The 22251-nt window shown below is 36.2% G+C and overlaps 2 protein-coding genes across 2 annotated transcripts; both read left to right on the plus strand.

Annotated features, from left to right (window-relative positions):
• Positions 1–2163: 2163 nt before the first annotated feature.
• LOC132186240 (dimethylnonatriene synthase) lies at positions 2164–5043 on the plus strand. Its single transcript, XM_059600109.2, has 2 exons — positions 2164–3130; positions 4202–5043. Exons 1-2 carry the CDS (start codon positions 2195–2197, stop codon positions 4820–4822), a joined length of 1557 nt encoding a protein of 518 aa, XP_059456092.1. The 5' UTR covers positions 2164–2194; the 3' UTR covers positions 4823–5043.
• A 13161-nt stretch (positions 5044–18204) lies between these two features.
• On the plus strand, positions 18205–22119 carry LOC132184233 (vinorine hydroxylase). Its single transcript, XM_059597791.2, has 3 exons — positions 18205–18638; positions 19373–19988; positions 21106–22119. The coding sequence occupies exons 1-3, from the start codon at positions 18310–18312 to the stop codon at positions 21730–21732; spliced, it is 1572 nt and encodes a 523-aa protein (XP_059453774.2). The 5' UTR covers positions 18205–18309; the 3' UTR covers positions 21733–22119.
• The last annotated feature ends 132 nt before the right edge of the window (positions 22120–22251 follow it).

A 22251-nucleotide genomic window follows, 5' to 3' on the forward strand; every position in this document is an offset into this window, starting at 1 on the left:
GGTCCCACCCTACCGTTACCACGTGAAACACGGGAGAATGGTCAAAAAAACTTATTTAGCAAAATGATTAAAGATTAAACAAAGGCCTAGTATTAAAATATATATATATAATTTTAAGTTGAAATCCAATATTTTAACTTGCAGAAAACGCATTAAAAAATGGTAATTCTCAATATTAATATGCCTTGAAGAGGTGATTTGATTTGATAAGATATTGTTTGGGATTTATTCATGCCAAATAATTTTTTTTTTTTTTTTTTTATGTGAATTTATCGTCACATGCTTTTATTTTCGTTATGAGATTACCCGATGGTTAAGGTAAATGCTTAATGAATGACTTTGTTGAAGTATTAAAATATTAGTTAAATGATTAAATTTACGATGAAAAAAAAAAAAAAAGAATAAAATGGCATGTTGAGCATGATGAGGTGCTTGTTGCATACATGGTTGTAATAGGCCCTCTACAAATGTGAATCACGTGCTTGGAAAAATTTTCTCAGAATTTTGTTTTCTCTTGGTGTATTATTGGTGCAAATCACAATCACATTTCTCCCTGTGGGACACGTATTGTTGTTGCTTCGTGAGCTTTAGAAGCAGCGAGACATGGACGTTGCCAAATAATTGCAATGAAAAAAAGGGGTATTTTGATAATTTAACGTTAGAATTTGGAAGAGAGGTTTAACATTGCTAACTTCTGAGCTAGAGATAGTAACCCTAAATTGATACTTTTTTAAATTTTAAAGGTATGATTGTAAAAATGATTAAATATCTGGGATGGTAATTCAATGAATTTTTCCTTATCAATTTCGTGTAGGGACGTACATGCAAATGCGGATGCAGATGCGATTATTTATAATAGCTGTAGCCACATCCGCAAAATGCAGATATCTCTTTTAGATATCTACATCCGTATCAGCAACCTCATCTTGTTTTTATCAACCACATCGGTGTGTTTCTTTAGATCTCTATTTGTAAATTACCATTTGTCCCAAAAGTTTAAGCTAATAGGAGTAGGTAAATTTAATCATTTAATCACTATTCTAACACTCCTCCTCACATGTGGGCTTAAACTCTATTTTAATAGGTGAGACCCAACACGTGGAATATTTAATTTAAATGGGTAGTGAATTGACGGAGCCAAGGTTCGATCCCATGATCTTTAGCTCTAAGACCATATTAAATTACCATTTGTCCCAAAAGCTTAATTAGGAGTTTAACAAGGCTTATTTTTAACGATTTTGAAAATAACTTTGACCAGTTTTTAGTATTTTGGACTTGTTTTAATTTTCTTTTGTTAGTCTCGCTCCCTGAGTTCAAGAGTATATACTCTCGCGTTATAGTACAGTTAATGTTTTGAAAATATATTAATTTCAAATTACTTTTGCATTTTTGTCCAAGTGAATTGTGAAGAAAAAAAAAAACTAAAACATTATAAACATAACATTACCTAATTTGGTGAATATATATATATATATATATATAAAGAGTGTTCTAAAACTTCTATCCTCGTCCACAAATGCAGATAGTGAATTTTACTAATTATCACATCAGTATCAACATATGCAGAAAACAGATAGTTACATATAACGAATACGACAATTAATATCGGCCCAGCCGCCCTGGTGTAACCTCTAGATTGTTATTGGAAAAATCACAACCACATACATCTCATAGTGAGCTTGGTACAGAAGTTGTCATGTTGTCACGTGAAGCACGAAGGAAAAATAGCAGGTTATAAGAACATAGTACAAGGATGGAGAAGGACGTGGCGGGTCACGTTTTTATTATTTTTTTAATAATTATTGACGACCAGCAGATGAATCTATTTTGTCACACGTTGAATGTGTGAGCATGGGCATGTTGGACCAATCAACGCATAGAGCTAGTGGTCCCACATTTTTATTTATTTTTTTCTTTTCAATTCGATGGAATGGATGCAAGAAGTATTGGTATCCGTCAATTAATACTAATTTTCTAAATTTAATTTTAAATTTAAAGAGTTATTTGTAAGAATATTGCTTGGAAAAGATAATCCAACCTAAGGACTAGAGCCTAGTGACACATCATGTGGTCCATACGTGCCCAATGTGTACCATATACCGACAATTGGTTTGTACTATATATAAATTACACAAGCAAGCTAGTCCTGTATAATTTGCCATCGATCGATATCCCAACATCCTCAAACACCACAATGGAGATCCAAACTATTGTAGGTCTTCTAGCTTTGCTAGCAATATTCACCCATGCTCTCTTGAGACTTGCATCTCACGGCAAAAATGGCTCCCCCAAACTAACTGGAATCCCTGAGCCACCGGGTGCACTACCCATCATAGGCCACCTCTTCCATCTCGGCGGCAGCGATGACCCAGTTGCCCGAATTCTCGGCGCCATGGCCGACAAGTACGGCCCGCTCTTCTCGCTACGGATCGGCCAGCGCCGGCTCCTGGTGGTGAGCAGCAAGGAGATGGCGAAGGAATTCCTGGCCACCAACGACAAAGTTTTCGCCACCAGGGCGAGCATAACATTTGGAAAACATACTGGTTACAACAATGCCATCTTTGCTCTTGCTCCTCACGGCCAATATTGGCGTGAAATGAGGAAGATGACCAGTCTTGAGCTCCTGTCGAACGACCGGTTGGAGACCCAGAAACATGTTCCAAATTCAGAAGTGGAGTCAATGATTAAGGAGTTGTTCAAGCTGTCGGAAGACAACAGGGTGCCGACAATCAGCGAGATGTTTGAGCACATGGCATACAATATCATCCTCAGGAAGCTCGTCGGGAAGCGGTTTTCGGCCGCCGAGTACCGGGAGAAGAGCAGCGAGGCGGGCCGGATAAGGAGCGGCATCAGCGACGCCTTGTTTCTGAGTGGTATTTTTGTGTTGTCGGACGCCATTCCTTGTCTTGAGTGGATGGATTTTCAGGGGCGTGTGGGTTCCATGAAAAGGGCTGCTAAGGAGCTTGATTCGGTGCTTGATATTTGGCTCCAAGAACATCTCCACCAGAAAAAATTAGAGTGTAAAAGTAATGAGGATAGGGATTTCATGGATGTGATGCTATCAACCTTTGAGGAGGATGCTGTGATTTCTGGCCATACACGGGATACCATCATCAAGGCAACAACAATGGTAAGTTGTTCCTTCATTTCTTGCGTTGAAAAATAGAAATTCAAAATATTTTTTAAAAGAAAAACAAATAATTTTTTTTTTCTTTTTCTTTTAAGGTTTTTCTATCAATCGTACGATGTTACGCATTTCTTCTGATTGTTAGTAAAAATTGAGCCCCAGCTGCACACCGGCCTAGTACTTAATTAAATAATTAGTCAGTTATGCATTATCCATCATTAGATGCCTTTGCTGTCATGTTATATTCAATATAATATTAATTAAATAATATTAAATATAATATTATTTAATTAATATTATATTGAATATAACAGGACAGCAAAGGCATCTAATGATGAATAAGGAGCAGGGGAAGAATTAATTAAGGTGGTGTTTGGCAAATGGGTTGGCCTAGACACTGTGATTGATGTAAATTGATGTGAAAAAAAATAAGAATGTTTGATATTAAAAAAATAAAAAAGTAGTATAGAAAAGTGAAAAAAGTTTGGGGAAATTTCAGAAAGCCTCCCTGAACTTCCAGCCAATTTGAAAAACCCCCCCTGAATTTTCAAAACTCTCATTTAGGCCCCCTGAACTTTGGTTTTCTCTCACTTTGGACCCTTTTAACATTAAACTACGTCGTTTTGTATCCAAAAATTAAACACCTACCCAGCCCAAAAACGACGTAGTTTAATGTTAAAAGTGTCCAAAGTGAGAGAAAACCAAAGTTCAGGTGGCCTAAATGAGAGTTTTGAAAATTCAGGGGGGGTTTTTCAAATTGGCTGGAAGTTCAGGGGAGCTTTCTGAAATTTCCCCAAAAAGTTTTGTTTTGTAGTGATTTTTTTATTTGAATAATAATAAAAAGTGAATGATTTGATATAAAAAGTGAAAAAGTTAAAATGTTTTGATGTTGTTTTTTTTGAGAAATTGTGATGAATAGTGTCTGGGCTAACCTCATCCCCTTAACCTTATTATAATGTGATGGAGATAAATATTACAAATCATAGATTTCATTTCATTTCATTGACTAGTTATAGTACAACCAAAAGATAAACTTGTTTTTATTTATTTATTTATTATTATTTTTTTGGGCAGATTCTCATCCTAACAGGCTCAGGAAGCACAGCTGTGACACTAACATGGGCAGTGACCCTACTCTTAAACCACCCAAAAGTCCTAAAGGCTGCCCAAGAAGAGCTAGATACCCATGTGGGGAAGGATAAATGGGTGCAAGAATCCGACATCAAGAACCTCAACTACCTCCGAGCCATTGTTAAGGAAACCCTACGCCTCTACCCACCAGGCCCCCTCACAGGAATACGGGAGGCCATGGAAGACTGCAACATTGGTGACTGCTTTGTTCCGAAGGGCACTCGTGTGGTCATCAACATATGGAAGCTGCAGCGCGACCCGCGGGTGTGGGAGAACCCGTCGGAGTTTCAGCCGGAGCGGTTTCTGACAACTCATGCAGAGGTTGACGTTAGGGGTCAGAATTTTGAGTTTATTCCGTTTAGTTTTGGAAGAAGGTCATGCCCTGGAATTGGATACGGCTTTCAAGTGCTTCACTTGGCATTGGCTCGAGTGCTTCAAGGATTTGATATTGCAACCGTGGGAGGCATGAAGGTGGACGTGCGTGAAGGATTGGGAATTGCTTTGCCGAAGGTGGAGCCACTACAACTTGTGCTCAAGCCTCGCCTTCCGAAGGATCTCTATTAATATATTGATTGCTTTCTATGAAAGCAACTACTTCAAATGATCAGTTGAAGGTTAAATATTATTATATATGTAGGTTAAGTGTGAAATAGCAATATCCCTAGACCCTCCTTTAGGTTTTTTGTATTTTGTATTTTTTTTTTTTTGGTTTTTAATAGATGTACCCTCTTTGAGGTGATGAAAACCCTATGATCAATTAAATAAATCTCAAATGGCTAAGTGAAGATGGTTTGCATTTATATTGATATATAACATTACAAATGACTTTAATTATTTGCCCCCTCTCAACCACCAAAATTTTCCTTAACCCCTATAGATTTTTCCTCAATACCTAGCTTGGTTGCCCACCCTCAACTATTTATCAGGGGGCAACTATATCATACCGGCAAAGGTTTCCAAGATTAGGAGGACCAGAATTCAATCTTTCATGGTTTCACCATTTCAAATTTGCAAGTTCCATACATTTTAGGTTAACCTCTTGACTTAACGAAGGAGGAAGATGAACGAAACAACAAAACACACCAGATCTACTCCCTCCTCTTCTCCCCTCCCCCATCTACTCCCCGCTCCTACCCTACCCCTCCACTTCTGGTTTTTTTCTTTATGTTTGTAGGTGTTCTCTAACCAGATCAGCAACTTCAGCCTCTCTACTTTGTGTTCATTCACCTTCCACCGTGTTGTGCCGTTCATTTCCTTCCCGGCCACTATTGCTTGTTGGTTGTTTGTATTTTTTGTTTTGCATAAAAGGTTTCTTCTCTGTAGATCTACCCTCATGAGTGAGGAGGAATATTAATTAGGTGTGAAGGGCTATTTTTCACGGCCTTGATAATTAGGTGTGATGGGTTATATCTCACGACTGGTTTAAATAAATTTTGTAAGGAAATTTGGCTACATATATCTTAGATCTAGTCTGCTCGGAGCATATATACTCCTTAACTGTATTTGTACATGGGTTAGTGGAAGATTGAAGTCATTGATAGTACCTGATTGTAAGAATTTTTGTTTGTATCTATGACTTTGTAACCTAATAGCACGTGGTTATGATTTTTGCAGAGCATTATGCTTTGTGATGTATGAGCTTTTTGCTCTGCTTTGTAAGATCAACTTTATGCATGTGATCTTTAATCAATGAAACCCTCATATTTTTGTTCAAAAAAAAAAAAAAAAGGGAAGAACAAAAATAAAGAACAATAACAAAATTTTAAGGACAAAAATTGCATTCAATTCACTCTAATAAATGTCAAAATGTTCTTTAACGTGCATTAAATGTTGTTTAGCAATCTATAATAACCGCTCGATCTATTACGTACTTTCCAAAAAAAATGCCACATTAATTTTTCAATATTCTTAACCGCTGTTAACTCCAATTCTCCATTCTTTTTTTCTTTGTTTTCAAACACGTCTCCTTGAGCAAGACCTTTTGCACTTATACGTCAAATAATTGGTTCTTCAATCCTTACGTTGAGGAGCCCAGAAAAGTAGTAGGGCCATGAAGGCCATTGACGCTTCAAATGATTTGGCGAATGAGGCCAAATCGGAAGCAAAGCAACACGTAGATTTGGTTACAAGATGTGCTTCATATTGAATTTTTTGTAACTCGCAAGTGCACAAACCATTTTGAAATATAAGTTTGGTTTCAATGTTTATATTTGTTATTATTGCGCACAACAATGATAAATAATATAGAATCAAAAATAGAGAGATTAAGAGACATTTGAAACACAGATTTAATGTGGTTCAACAATATGCCTACGTCCACAAAAAGTGCCATTGTATTTTGTTATTTTTTATTTAGGGTTACATCATAACATATATATATAGAAAAACCTTAAACCTTAATTGTACGGACGTATTTTGAAAATTTTAAAAATACTCCGTACCGTACCATGGAAATTCCCAAAATACTCCCACTTCGCTCCTGTCCACTTGCCTTCCACTAGTGTTCTAATACGAGCCATTAATTCCAACAATATTCAATTTTGATAAAATCATGTCTTAAAATTTTTTTATCTAGATTGAACCTAAATTATTTTCTCTCTCTCTCTCTCTCTCTCTCTCTCTATATATATATATATATATATATATATATATATATATATATATATCACAATGACAAGTAGCTGATCTTTTGTACGAGAATTTTTCAACCCGTACCTACTGAATTATTAGTGTGGGAAAATTAGTGTTGTCTTAGTCATTTCGCTTGAAATTAGTATACATGCATGCGTGTCAGTACTACTTCATGTGCACTTGTCGAAACATTATCTGGATTCATTGACGGAGATTCGAGTGCTTCTTTCATGCATGTGATTATTATACGTTTTCCTTACAGTCGGCGATCGAATATTGCGTACAGATTTTCTTTAATAATCATGTATTGACAATTAATGGTACGTAGGAATGCGTGAAGCACGAAGGAGTAAAACGTCCGCTTCTAAAACTTACTATTTTTCTTAAAATTAATCTAAATATTTTTATTTTTTACATCACATCAATTATTATTTTTTATTATTTAAATAAAAAAAATTACTACAAAATAATTTATTTTTTTTCATTTTTTCATACAATATATTTTTTACTTTTTTAATTTTTTTCACACTAATTAAACCAAATACAATTTCAATCTACTTTATTTTTCAAATCCTTTAGCAAACATATATAGCCGAAAGCATTTATGCAATAATTATTGAGGATCCATCCATCAGCAGATGACGTTGAAAGTGTGAGATGAGGAGCCCATTGGAAGGACATGTTGGACTATGCATGCTAGAGCTAGGCCCTTAAACAGCAACCTTACCCGGATGAGGATCCCTAATAGTACCCAAAAATATGAGTTTCTCATATTTTAAATCTTAGCCATCAGTTACATCAAATGCTCTAAATTATGCCACGTGTCTACTTGTATCAAAATAAAAAATATAAACACAAATACACCTAATTATTTTAAATCAACATTGATGGAGTAACCACCACATAGGGAGGTGGCTGGGGCGGCTAGAAGGTGACTGGGTGGCCGAAAGGAGGCTAGGTGGCCACATTGCCACTCCCACCAGATCTGGGGTGGCCGCATGGTTGGGGTGGCCACGCGGCCACTCCTACAAGACCTAGGGGTGCCATGCACGCGGCCACCCCCAGATCTAGTGGAGTGGCTGCTCGGCCACCACATGGCTAGGGCGGCACCCTAGCCACCTCCCGCGCAGCCGCCCAATCTCCTTCCGACCGCCTTAGTCACCTTTCGGCCGCCTTTGCCACCTCCCTATGTGGTGGTTTCTCCACCAATGTTCAGATTTAATATAATTAGGTGTGGTTTTTTTTTTTTTTATGGTTTTGATACAAGTGGACACGTGGCATAATTTAGATCATTTGATGCAACTGATGGCTAGGATTTGAAATATGAGAAACTCATATTTTTGAGTAATGGGAGGGGATCCTTATCCACCTTAACCACCTAGTCTGTGTCGTGTAATTAAATCCAATGCTTTAAGTTACAAAGGTGATTGACCTAGCTAGCCTTAACTAAAAGAAAGGATATCGAGTATATATACTGCATTATTTTTATTATTTTATCTATTTAAAGTCAACTCAATAAAAAAAAAGAGTCATTGAAACATGGAATGAAATTCTCTGTTTTTTTATAAATTGATTTTAACGGGAGAGGATTCGGTCTCTTTTAAGTGAAAAGCAGGATTGTCATTGCAGAATTTTTTTTTTTTTTTTTTTTTTTTTTTGACAATTCTAGCTACTCTTCATTTTAAAGGGATCGGCTTCTCTCCAGTTAATTTTAACTGGAGATCCTTCTCCTTGAAACATATGCGAAGGAAAGCAATTTATAAAAAGTAATGCTAAAGTTTTTTGGAGTCCTCGTAAATATAATGTGGCTTTTAAAATCACTAATATATCAAAATTTAATAAATATTATCTCAAATTCAATGGTGATTTTAAAAGCCACATTATATTATAATATTTTGCCGGCCACCCCCATTTTTTTCTTCAGTTTTTAAAGGTTTTTAATTATTTTAATATTTTTAGTTTATATATATATATATTCAATTCTTTACTCATTGCCACATGTCAAATTTTTATTGAGTTAACATAGACTTCCATCAATTTTTTTGTGGAAGTTGGAAGGAAGTACTATCTCTGTCTTTAGCCATAAGCAATGATACCATTTACAATACAAAATGAAACTTAGGTAGGTAAAAATAAAGTAGTTAAAACACATGGAAGTAAATGGTATTTAACCTGAATTTTTAAATTAATTAGGTTTTGGAGATTCTCTACAAGCTCCTTTTGGCCAGCGTTATCCGCTAGTTTTTTTTTTTTTTTTTTTTTTTGGGTTTTTGTTACAAGTGGTACCAACTGATCTGCAGGAAATGTTGTATAAAAAAAATTAAAAAAAAAAAAAAAAAAAAAAAAAAAAGGCTTAAGGGTCCGTTTGGTAATGGACTTGGTAGGTGATTTTTGGTCTAAAAGTGATTAATGATATGATATAAAGTGCGTCGTCTATGTGGTCGTGACACAAACTCATCATTTTGTGCCCACCATTGAAAGATGAACAAATCAACCTAGAACAGATTAAGAAAACTTTTGGAACACACTTAATTATTTCTTCCTAACGATCAAACATCACCCACTCACGAAGACATAGAGAGCACCCTTCAAATTTGTGCCACCGCCGGAGAGCTTCTTCACTGCCCGAAGCCGGACCATGCTGTTATCGCTTAGATCTAGACCGCACCGCCACCGCTCAAACCGAGACCCACCGCACTTCAGATTTGCCCACCGCCAGTGGAGCAGCAATGTGGATCGGCTTGGGCGTGGCAGCGTGGTTTGACTCGAGGCGGTGGGTTGGGTGGCTGTATTTTGGTATTAATTATTTATGATTACATCATAACATATATATATATATATATATATATATATATATATATATATATATATATATATAAACCTTAAACCCTAATTGTACGGACGTATTTTGAAAATTCTCAAAATACCCCGTAACGTACCTCCGCTTCCGTCTACTTGGCCTTTCACTAGTGTTTTAATATGAGCCACTAGTTCCAACAGTTTTGCAGAATTTTAGGAGAATGCCTAATGAAGTAATACAACGAAATATGATTACAATAAAAGCATGCATGGTGAGCAATCTACGATCCAGAGAAAGAGTAGCAGCCCGGAAGGTTTCTTTTGCCTGTACCCGGTCCTCATTTTTCAATTCCAACTCACCAAGCATAGACAACGCATTGGGGCACTATTGATTTACCTTCAAAGCATCGTGAACCTATGGAAAGACATCATTATATGAAAATATATACATATATAAAAAATGTTTACACATAATAACTAAGAAATAGAAGTAGGGGTGTTGTAGGGGTAACAAGTTAACAATCAGTTCAATGCTTAATTGAATATTGTTTCGTGCTTTTGCAATGGCAGCGAATCTCAGATAAGCATGTATGTACTCGATCTGAATACTCCAAAGAACGAAAAAAAAAAAGAGTTAAGCAAAACCCACCAAATGTAATGTACAAACGAACAGTAAATTCTTTAAAAATTTTGAGGTCTTACACTTTATTAAATGAGAACCAACTTTAGCATCCTTAAATCATAATTAGAGTGTATTTAACCCTAATTTATTTTTGGGTATTACAAGAGCTATCTTTTGGAAGTCTTCAAAACAGACTTCCATAGTAAGGTTTACTATGGAGTCAGAGTTAGTTGCCTTGGAGAAGGCATAATTTGAAGATGAATGGCTAAAGAGTAGATTGGTTCATTTATTTTCCTTTATATGTTAATAAAGTTTCACATGTATGTTTATTGTGATTTTCAGGCTGTCATAGCTCGATCAAGGAGCAAATAATTTATAATGAGAAACTGCACAATATTGTGAAACAGCTTATTGAGACCGGTGTAATGTCTATGTATCTTGTGAGGTCATAAAGGAATTCTATAGATTCTTTGATCTAGCCACTAGCCAGAAGGCTAGTGAGAGGAATATCAATGGGGATATGACTGATACCTAAATTATAACAGTGTGATTTGAGATTCTGTGAATAAGGCTTAGTGGAAAACGAAGTCATATATGATCACGGTATGATACTGTCAATTTATGTTTATTAACTATCTTGCTGAGAAGATTATTGATGAGTCCATTTCTATGGTGTAAGATAGTACAAGATGCATTTCATTGGCATTTGACATGACATCTAAAAGAATCTGTCAAATGTTTTAACAAGATTTGACTCAAAGGACTAGGGTTGTAAGCGAGCAAAACTACTTGTGAACATGCTCGGGTTCGGCTTAGATTAGCTCGACTTGGAATCGGTTCGTTTATTAAATGAACAAAGTTTGAACATATTTTTAAGCTCGTTTATTAAACGAGCTCTGAACATGCCAAAACTCAGCTCGACTCGAAGTAGACTCGTGAACAAAGCTCGTAGAAGCTCGATAGACTCGTTTATATATATATAAGACAAACTTTTTGGTTTGTTTGTTAACTCAGTGAGATTTATAGACATAATCCTTTACTTCTAGGTAATTCTCTCAAGTGACTAAGTCTCAACGGCTCTCATGAATCTCACCACGTGGGCCACAACCTATGAGTAATTATGAAAGTCACTCTTCTACCCCTTTTGAATCTTTCTAAAAATGATGCGGCTATTAAAATTACTATTTGATCAAAATTCAATAATGATCAATCACAAGCGCAATGGTAATTTTAATAGCCACATCATTCTTAGAGAAATTAATTATAAAGAGGAACACAAAAAAGACTTATAACATTAATGAGAACCTAGTCTCAACTACTGTCGCAAAGCAAACAGAAATATAATTGATTTGTCCTTTCCTTGCCAAAGCTGCGTCTCTTAATTGCCAAATGCAGTAACGTACGCTCTGTTTTCCATAACCTTTCCCCATAGAGCTCCTCAACCGTTAGATTATTGGCTTTAAATTTAATCTCTACCATTGATTCATCTTTTACCCTGGCCTTCATCACATTCAACCTCTCATTTCTTGAAGTTTCAGCTCTCGGCCACACAGCCTCTAAGCTGCCCTCTTTCGCCGACTCGCCGCTAGTCATTACAATCTCTCTACCTCTCTCAGCCTTTCTCTGTACACTCATAGCAACGAAGCCTGGCTTGGGATTAGGATTGTGAAGGCCACTTTTGGGTTAACTCGTACTAGTCACCCTCCTACTGTCAGATATGTGAGGCGATGAAAACAAACTGAAACTTTATTACCTGCAACAAAAAATTAGAGAAAAAAAAATAATAATAACAAAACAACGACACAACCTAAACTACGACACAAACACCAACACTAATTAAGTGATTGGCAAATCTTAACAAGCATGATTTTCTATTTCATGCTTGTTAAGATGAAGTAAACCATCATGCTTTCATAGTCATTCAAAAGTTCAAGTAACTCTACCTCTTTGCAAAAATCAAGTTTGGACAAGCTTTCCACAAGGAAGTCATCCTTCGATCTTAATGGTTTAATTTCACCTTCAGGGCATTCTCACTTGACAGCAATAATTTGGGCTCATAGCTAAGGTGGTAATTCAATTATATGCTTCCATGCATTAGCCTCCAATCCATATGTAGAGTCCTCACAAAAAATAAATTCACAAGAGTTAGTCAAGCAAGATTCTACAGGATTATCAAAACACGACATATTAAAGTGATCCTCCGCAGTTGTCTCAACCACATTTATTTCATGGCCATCCTCATCTTCCTCAACATCGTAAGCCTCATCATCATCTACTTGAGGATTTTCAATTTCATTGTCTCCAAATTGAGTCATTGAGTCAAGAAAAATTTCATTCTCACTCTCATACTTCAAATGGGAATTCAATTTCAATTCTTGGAGATTTTGCATGGTATCTTGGTTGAATTGGGTTTGGCTTTGCATGAAAGCATGTACTGTATCCTCCAAAGTAACCAATGTGTCTTCCAAAGTATCCTCATGTGGTTGCACATTGGAATAAAATTCTTGAGGCTCATTGACAAATGGACCATTGTTCCAACCAATATTTGAATAATCTTGCCAATTTGGATTAAAAGTTCCAGCGTACGGCCAGCAAAATGGTCTTTGGTACACACCTGATAAAGGATTTCTCCACCCTTGCATTCCAAAAATAAAAAAAATAAATACTACTAATTAATAATAAAAGAAAAAAAAAAGAATAATAAAAATAACAGAAATTAAACTCAGTGTCTTAAATGCATTCCACGGAAACGATGCCAAAAAGAGTGCAAACCCAAGCGCAGGCTATCGCAAGTAATAATTTCTTGGTAAGTATGAGATCGATCCACAAGGAATGGTAAAACATTATAGTAGAATTCCTATTATTGTGTAGAAAAGTAAAAAGAGTTGATTTTGGTTTTTCACTAAAAAGTGGAGCAATGGAATAGAACTTAAATTAAAGAGTAAACTACGAAACTAAATAAATTGGTATTGAAGAAAATTTATGGGAAACACTAGGGTTTTAAGGATTCACCTAGCATTATATTATGTATTCCTGAGACGTACATATAATTATAACTCAATTAGGTAGAAAATCAATTCTCCTAATCAGAAGATAAAACAATAAAGCATTCATAAAAAAATATAATAAATTGAATATGCTTTAATTAAGAAATTGATTTTGATAACATGACACAATAAATTAAGCATTTATAATAAATTCAAATCATAACAAATCAAATAGAATAAGCATTTGAAATATACAAAAATAATAACAAATCAAAATAAATTTGCTCTCATGAAACTACTTTCAAATTAAAATTATCCCCGATATTCATTTATTAATCGATGAAGAACATAAATAAAAAGTCTCAGGAACACATAATAAAAATACTAGGTTTCATCCTTAGCCCTAGCTACAGATTTAGCCACTCATATTTATGAAAATAAATTTCTTTGTCAAAGTGCTAAACATTAACAAAATAAAGAGAAAAAAATTCGGAGATAAAACAGTGAAAGTCTTGAGTCCTATTGTTTGTCTCCTGCTTTCCTTTCTCTCCTTTATTTCTTCTCCTTTTGCATTCCTTATTTTCTCTCTTCTTTTTTTTTTTTTTTTTCTATCTGCGGCGTTCTCCTTTTTTTTTCTTTGTGCAGCTACTCTTTATAAAGGGTAAACATACCCTTCTCTTCTCGTGTTGTGCTTGCTATTCTATATCTAAGGCTTGATCGAATTGCTTGCTCCCCAAAGAATAGGTTTTCCTTCTTAATTTTAATGCAATACGGGCTCTTCTCTTTTCTTTTGTTTCTTGTCCATGTTGCACTCCATGTTGCACTCTTTCAAATATGGGTGAAAAAGTGGTTACGGTTAACGGTTATTGGCTAAAACTGCTAATAATAACCGCCTAAGCGGTTAGTAAAATCTACTAACTATCTCTACTAAGTGCCTAGGCGGTTAACCGTATATACAACTCTGATACAATAATTTTTGTAACAATATATATAATTAATGACTCACATGCTCCTGTTCAGTGTATGGCACAACCTTCCCAATACCCCAATATATTAACCTGAAGCCTCCTTGCTTCTAACCAAGATAAGTTACTTAAGGTTTAACATGTTATAGTCTAGATGGAATTCTCAGTTCTATTTACAACTATGAACAACAAGTTTTACAAGTTGCAAGGACCTTTGAGTATGATCTTTTGTGATTCACACATCATCACTCAAATACAATGCATCTTGCAGATCTCACATGCATCTAATCAGACAATACATAGTCTCTTGTATATATGCCATGTAAGAATAAGTGTGTATGTCCTTTTGTTCTATTCAAAAACTCTATCAATCGATTGGAGTTTTAGACACAATTCCCAACACCCCTGTGTGGCTCTCACTGTGGGGGAGAGGTGGGGGAGCCCCCTCCCCACTTCAGTGAAGGGATGGGGGCCGTTTGTGGAGACCAACATCCAATCCTTTTTTTTTTTTTTGTTTTTTTTTTTTGTTTTTTTTGTACAGGGAACTAAATTCAGGATCCAAAGAAGAAGAAAAATAAATAGGAGAATAGAAAAATAAATCAAGCACATAAGGCACCAAGATTTAAGTAGTTCGGCTTAATAAGCTTACATCCATTGGGAGAAACGATACGGAGAAAATCCACTGTCAAAAGATGGAGTATAAAAGAATAGTAAGAAAACCACTCAAAGCCCAAAACTCCAATACACTAAAATCTCATTCTTAAACAAAAGAGAAAAATATACAAAAGAGAATATCTTCTCTAATTCTCTAAACCATGAACGGCACTACAAACTTGAGAAAATAACAAGAGATTTACTTGCAGTTATTTTTCTCTAATGGGCTATATATGCATCTTCTGTCTTCCCCAAGTTCAGAAACTATCAAAGTAGGTTCTTTTATAGGAGTTGGACGTCGGTTTATCATAGGAAGTAGGAACTCCAAATCCAAGTTGTAGAAGTATTAAAGAGCGACTTCTACTCTGAAACGAAAAACCAATATTAGGCTCCGTTTACTTCGACGTAAAATGGTTTCCGTCGAAAAATATTTTCAGGAAAGCCATTTTTCCTGAAAATGTTTTCTGTCGAAAATATTTTACGGCGTTTACAGTGCAAACGGAAAATAATTTTTTTTTTTTATATATATATATATATTTTACAGCGTTTGCCCGGGACCCTTCAGGTACTTACCCGGGACCCTGCTGGGACTTGACCAGAATCCGTCCGAGACACAGTCAGGACTTGACCGGGACCCGCCCGGGCCTCGCCCGGGACTTGCCTAGAACCTGACCAAGACCCCCTACAGGACTTGATCGGGACCCGACCGGGCAAGTCCCGGGCAGGTCTTGGGCAAGTCCGGTCAAGTCTTGGGTGGGTCCCGATGGGGTCCCAGGCAAGTTCTGGGTGGGTCTCGGTCAAGTCCCGGCAGGTCTCGGTCAAGTCTCTGCGATTCTCAGGCGGGTCCTGGTCAAGTCCCAGGCAAGTCCCGAGCGGGTCCCGGGCAGGTCCAGTCAAGTCTCGAGCGGTTCCTGGGCAAGTCCCGGTCAGGTACCGAGCGGGTCCCACCTGGGTCCCGGGCAAGTCCCGGCGAGGTCCTAGTCAAGTCCAGGTCAAGTCCCGGGCAAGTCCCAGTCAGGTCCCGGGCGGGTCCTAGGCAAGTCCCGGTCAGGTCTTGGGCAGGTCCCAACGGGGTCCCGATCAAGTCCCGGGCGAGTCCCGGTCAAGTCCCAGTCAAGTCCAGGGCGGGTCCCAGTCAAGTCCCGGGCAGGTCCCAATCAAGTCTCAGGCAGGTCCCGGTGGGGTCTAAGGCGGGTCCCGATTAAGTCCCGGGCAAGTCCTGGCGAGATCTCGGGTGGATCCTGGGCAAGTCATGGTCAAGTCTCGGCAAGGTTTTGGGCGGGTCTTGGCAAGGTCTATCAATTTAAGAATGAGATGCTCATAGTCATAAAATGGTTTACGATTTTCAAAACCATAAACCATTTTTTGAAAATTAAAGAGGAATTTTTGGTTAAAAGGAAAATATTTTTCGTTGACCACTATTTTACGTCGAAGTAAACACACTGAAACGAAAATGAATAAATGCTGCCCTGCCTAATTAACTTGACTTGGGAAATCAAGTCATATTGCAACATTTATTTTATTTTTTTGTTTTTTGTTTTAATTCTTTCTTATTTTGAAAACTCTTTTCATTTTTGGATTTTTATAATATTTTTCATTATTAAGGAACGAATTTCTATGTGTGGAATGTGCATAAACATTTCTCCGCTTTTACTCTATTAAAAACTCTTTCTAAAAATTTAAAATCAAAAACTACTTTTGAAAACTTAATGTCCCTAACTGCGTGTTTGGTAAAATTTTCAAAAAATCATTTTCATTTTCGAATGCTGAAAACTCTTTTTAAATACTAGTTAATCAAACGAATCTTAGATGTGATATTTGTTAGAGAATAATAAGGAATTTGATTTCATTGTAATTGATTATAATCTCCTATAATCAGATTTGATTATAATTGAATCTGATTGATTTGATTGTAATTAGATATGATGATAACGCGGTTTTACCATCCATTTGATGAATTTCAAAATTATAAATGGATACTAATGCAATCAATGTTCTGATGGTAGCAATTCTAGCAACATGAGCATATGTATCAAAATAATCCAAACATTATTTTTTTTAAAAAACCTTTAGCTACTATGGCCAAATTAGGGATAGACAGAAATTAACAGATGTGGTGATTTGGTCTTTTCTAAGATCTAAGGTACTAAATTTGTCTTTTTTAAAAACTAAGGGGAAAAAACTAAAAACATTAAAACCCAAGTACCAAAAAAGTTATTAACTCTAAAAAATAAAACTAAAAAAACCACTATGAGGGGGGCTCCCAACTTGGCCATGGTCCAAGGCTAGAGAAGGTTTTTTTTTTTTTTTTTTTTTCATTATATTTTCATAGAAATACTAGGAGCATTATAATGAACGTTTTATGCATTTTCCGAAGAATTTAACAGAAAATTCCTCTTGACGCCTTCCTCCATCGCATATGCTTTTTTTGAGTTTTTCCTTTTATTTTATGTTGTTCTATTGCTTATTGTTTAATTCGATCATGCTGGGCTTTAGACTATTTATCTATGAAGTGGATTTTTTTTTTTTTTTTGGTCTCCTTCCAATTCTTTGAAATGCTAGTGGTTTGTCTGAAATGGGTTATTCTGTCTAAGCTTGCTTTAGCTTCGTGTCTAAGCTGTCTAAGCTTGTTCTGTAACTTCCTTTGATTTTATGAATGCCATATTGTTACAAAAAAAACAAAAACAAAAACAAAAACATAAAATTTTAACTGATAGAGGCTAAGTAAGGTAGTTTGAGGGGTCAATTGTAACTTTTTAAATTTTAAGAAACATTACAATTTGAGTATAAGTTTAAAGAGGATAAGTTTGTTTGTTTTTTTTTAACCAAAAAAAAAAAAAAATCAATGTAGCATTGCTTCCAGGAAATCCAAATTGAAAACCTTATATTACTCTTATTTTTACTAGACAGCTTTGTAAGCTCCGAATTAAACTGTGGCTAGGTTGTCTTGGTCAAAGATATAAAAGAAGCTTGAATTTAAGGGATAATGGACTTAGAAAAATGAAATAGATTGATTAGCTCTATTTCCTAAGATCAATTCGCTTATATATATATATATATATATATATATAAAGGAAAAAAAAGAAAAAAAAAAAAAAAAAAAAAAGTAGAAGATAAGCACAAGACTCATGCATTAATGAACAAGAAAAGATCTAAAAAAAAGATAAATATAAAACTTCAAAAAAAGAAAAAAAGTAAATATAATGACGTCAAGAACATCTCCAACCACATAAAACCTGACCACAAAAGTCAGGATTGGGCCCAACCGAGTTGACTTCACACCTATTTTTGTCATCCTCCTCCTTCTCACGATCAAAAAACACGACCAAATTGGAGGATCGAGGAAACTTCATGTTATAGTTTCCTTAATTTCCTCAAAAATTTGAGAACATCATGGACATAATGATCAGTTCTCATCTACTCGCAGTTGCAGGGCTTGTAGGATTGGTGTTATTGTACAATCTATGGAGGGTGAGAAATGGCACTCACAAACTCAAGAGGATGTCTGCCCCAGAGCCACCAGGTGCCTGGCCAATCATAGGTCACCTTTATCAGCTACGTGGCGAAAACCCAATTGCCCGGACCTTGGCTGCCATGGCTGACAAACATGGGCCGATCTTCACCATCCGATTTGGAATGAAACCTTCACTTGTGATCAGCAACCACGAGGCTGTCAAGGAGTGCTTCACCACAAACGACAGGATTCTTGCATCGCGTCCAAGGTACCTTTGTTAAATTACGTATTTAGCCTTTTATAAATTTAAGGATAAATTCATTTTCTACTCTTATAATTTTGAGTTTTGATAAATAGTTTTATGAGTTTTAAAAAATAATTAATTGCTCTTATAATAAGTAAAAAAAATAAATTACTCGATTTTGTTATCAAAGTTGACCACATTTGTCAATGTACTACCCCTCCGGTTGTGAGCATATTTGGGAGGTGCATAACACATGTTACATTATTGAATGAGTTTGTAGCAAATTTTTGTCAACAAAGATAACTGAATGACATGGTTAAATAAAATAAAATAAAATAAAATAATCGAGGAATGAGCAAACCACCTCGGATGGTCATGGGTTGGTCTGACCACCTTATTTGGCGGCCTAATTCTTAAGAAGAAAAAAAATTGAAAGGTGACTGAATCACCTTTAATGATCATGTGTTGGTTTGACCACCTTCTCTTGCGGCCTAATTATTACTAATGTAATACATGAATGAATTTTATCGGCCTAATTTTTGTTGATGTAGCATATGAATAGATTCTGTCAACTTTTTTACTAAGATCAAAATAAATTTATCCCTTTAATTTATATTTACAAGTGAAATATTATTTAATTGAAATGAGAAGTGAATGACGAAGTTGAGATTCAAACTCACGAGTTTTTTAATATATGATACCATATTAAATCATTACCCTTTTTAAAAACTTACTCATTTAGTTTATATTTTGAATAGGTCTAGCCATGGAAAGTACCTTGGATACAACTACGCAGGATTTGGATTTGCCCCGTATGGGACACTTTGGCGAGAGATGCGAAAACTTGCCGTTGTAGAACTCCTCTCCACGCGCCGGCTGGAGATGCTGAAGAGCGTGCAAGTCTCTGAAGTGGACACCTTGATCAAAGACTTGTACTCCCTTTGCAATCACAACGACGGCGGCACCGCCACCGCCACGGTGGTGATCAGTGAGTGGATTGAGAGGCTGACGCTGAACATAATCACCAAAATGGTTGCTGGGAAGAGATATTTCGGCAACGCCATCAACGGCGAAGATGATGGAGAGGCAAAACGGATATTCAAAATCATAAAAGAATTCATGTACGTTTCTGGGGTGCCGGTGGTCTCCGATCTGATCCCTCTCTTAGGATGGGTTGACGTGCAGGGGAGATTGAAATCTATAAAGCGTATTGCGCGGGAGTTGGATAGCTTAGCGGGAAGTTGGATTGAAGAACATACGAGGAAGATGGTCAAGAGTGAGAAGCCGGATTTCATTGATGTCTTGCTGTCGGCGATTGACGACAACTCCGTGTTTGGTTATACGCGTGACACCATTATCAAGGCAACAATATTGGTATGTAATTCTTCACGAACTCTCACTTTTATAGCTTTTTCATAAAAATTATATTAAACTTTAAAAAACGTTAATTTAGGATTACTATCTTTTACAAGTTTTAATGTTAATCCTCTCGTCCGATTTCAGCTAAAATCCTAACAGAGGAAATAAACTTTCCAAAATACCTCGTCTATATTTAATGTACTTCTGTAATTTTATGAACATCTTAGGGGTATTTTAGGGATTTTACTCATCGACGGTTTGATTTTAATGCTGAATTTTAATGGGAGAATTGACATTGCAAATTTCTGAAAAATAATAACCTTAAATTGATAAGTTTTAAAGTTTAAGAATATAATTATGAAAGTGATTAAAGATAAGAGGTGGTAAAACTATAAGCAGTAGAGGACTAAATGCAAACAAAATGACAATAGCCTGGCAACCACACTACAGATTCAAATAAAATAACCTTTGTGAATCCCTAGTATATTTTTGATTCATTTAACCAAAGAGATTCTCTTTTTTGAAGTTAAGTCCATTTCTAGGACATTGATAGATGGAAATAACATCCCTCTTAATTTCAAACAAGCATTCATTTCGTTCTCCAAATTTAAATTTTATATATTTAACGATGGTGGATTGTTAAGTGCTTTTTTGTTGTTCTTTTAATGTTCTTCTCGTTCTACATGAGTATTATTTTCTAAAAACAAAGTGAGAAAAATAAGAGATATATATTTTTTTTTGTTTTTTTAAAAAATAATATTCACTTAAGATTAGAAGAACATTAAGAGAATACATAACATTTCTCTTAACGGCATACCTGATTTTATATTATTAATCTTTTTTAAAAAGACGTGCTATCATTAACTTCATACATACCGCTAGATACAATAACTTAAATTCTAACCCTGAAATCCATTTTATTTGAAAGAAAAGTACTATACATTCTCCCCTCATTCTTTTCTAATTTTTCAAAATTATCATTGAATCTATGAGGCCATGCACGAAACTCACAGATTCAATAGTAATTTTAAAAAGTAAGAGAAGTACCTGGGGTAAAAAAAAAAAAAAATGAAGCTTTTTTCCCATTTGAAATAAAAGAATCCTTATTCAGGCTTACAATTTGATGTTGCAGAATCTCATCTTAGCCGGCTCCGATTCTACATCAATTAACCTCACATGGCTCCTATCCTTATTGCTGAACAATAAACATGCTTTGAAGCGCGCCCAAGAGGAGCTGGATCTCAATGTCGGCAGGAATCGATGGGTCGAAGATTATGATATCAAACATTTGGTTTACCTCCAAGCCATTATCAAAGAATCCCTGCGCTTATACCCGCCAGGCCCACTATCCGTTCCCCACGAAGCAATGGAGGATTGCAACGTTTGTGGGTATTTCGTGCCCAAGGGGACTCGTGTGTTCGTCAATGTGTGGAAGTTGCATCGGGACCCACGGGTTTGGGAGGACCCGGATGAGTTTTTGCCGGATCGGTTTCTCACCAGCCATGCGAATATGGATGCTTCGGGTCAACATTTTGAGTTCACGCCGTTCGGGTCGGGTAGACGGTCTTGCCCCGGGTTTACACTTGCGTTGCAAATATCGCATCTGACGCTGGCTCGGTTGCTTCAGGGATTTGAGTGGGCGACGCCGATGAACGCGGCGGTGGACATGGCTGAAGGCTTAGGCATTACCTTGCCCAAGACGGCTCCCCTGGAAGTTGTCCTCTCTCCACGCCTTTCTTCCAAACTCTACCAATGCTAGAGATACGACGTAGAATAACGCTACCTACTCATCTCCTATCTCGTTCTTATATTATTGTCCTGATAGGACCGTGCCCACATAAACCCAATAGTAAAGGAGTAGGATGGAAGATAAGTGTTTAGAATTATTTTATAAACTATTTTTCAGGTGGAGTAATTCTAAATACTAATCTTCCAATCAATCTCTTTTATTAGTGGACGGTGACAGTGCATGTTAATCATTAATAAAGGCTAATTCAAATACTGATAAGTACCGTCATATCAATTCAATAGCACTGAAACGAAAGATAAGAAATAAGTACGTAGCACTTCAAATATTTGTCTTTTGAGAAACTGTGCACCTTGTTTCCACTTACTTTTCATTAGGATTATATCACTTTCTTGTACATAGCTTTAATGCAGTCGGTGAGGCTTTTTTTCTTTGTTGACCAAATGATTTCCTCTCCATTACAATGAACATGTCATTCCAAGCATTCACCAATATCGATTTGGAGTAAATTAGGCTCCCTTTGAACGTAAC

The sequence above is a fragment of the Corylus avellana genome, chromosome 2 (genome assembly GCF_965113065.1).
Source record: "Corylus avellana chromosome 2, dhCorAvel1.hap1.2, whole genome shotgun sequence".
NCBI lineage: Eukaryota > Viridiplantae > Streptophyta > Magnoliopsida > Fagales > Betulaceae > Corylus > Corylus avellana.

What these genes read in the sequence shown, in the direction of transcription:
- LOC132186240 (XM_059600109.2), top strand. Translation starts at nt 2,195, where the DNA reads ATGGAGATCCAAACTATTGTAGGTCTTCTAGCTTTGCTAGCAATATTC. An exon ending in TCATCAAGGCAACAACAATG is followed by an intron (nt 3,131 to 4,201) that starts GTAAGTTGTTCC and finishes TTTTTTGGGCAG; the next exon opens with ATTCTCATCCTAACAGGCTC.
- LOC132184233 (XM_059597791.2), top strand. Translation starts at nt 18,310, where the DNA reads ATGGACATAATGATCAGTTCTCATCTACTCGCAGTTGCAGGGCTTGTA. An exon ending in ATTCTTGCATCGCGTCCAAG is followed by an intron (nt 18,639 to 19,372) that starts GTACCTTTGTTA and finishes TATTTTGAATAG; the next exon opens with GTCTAGCCATGGAAAGTACC. An exon ending in TTATCAAGGCAACAATATTG is followed by an intron (nt 19,989 to 21,105) that starts GTATGTAATTCT and finishes TTGATGTTGCAG; the next exon opens with AATCTCATCTTAGCCGGCTC.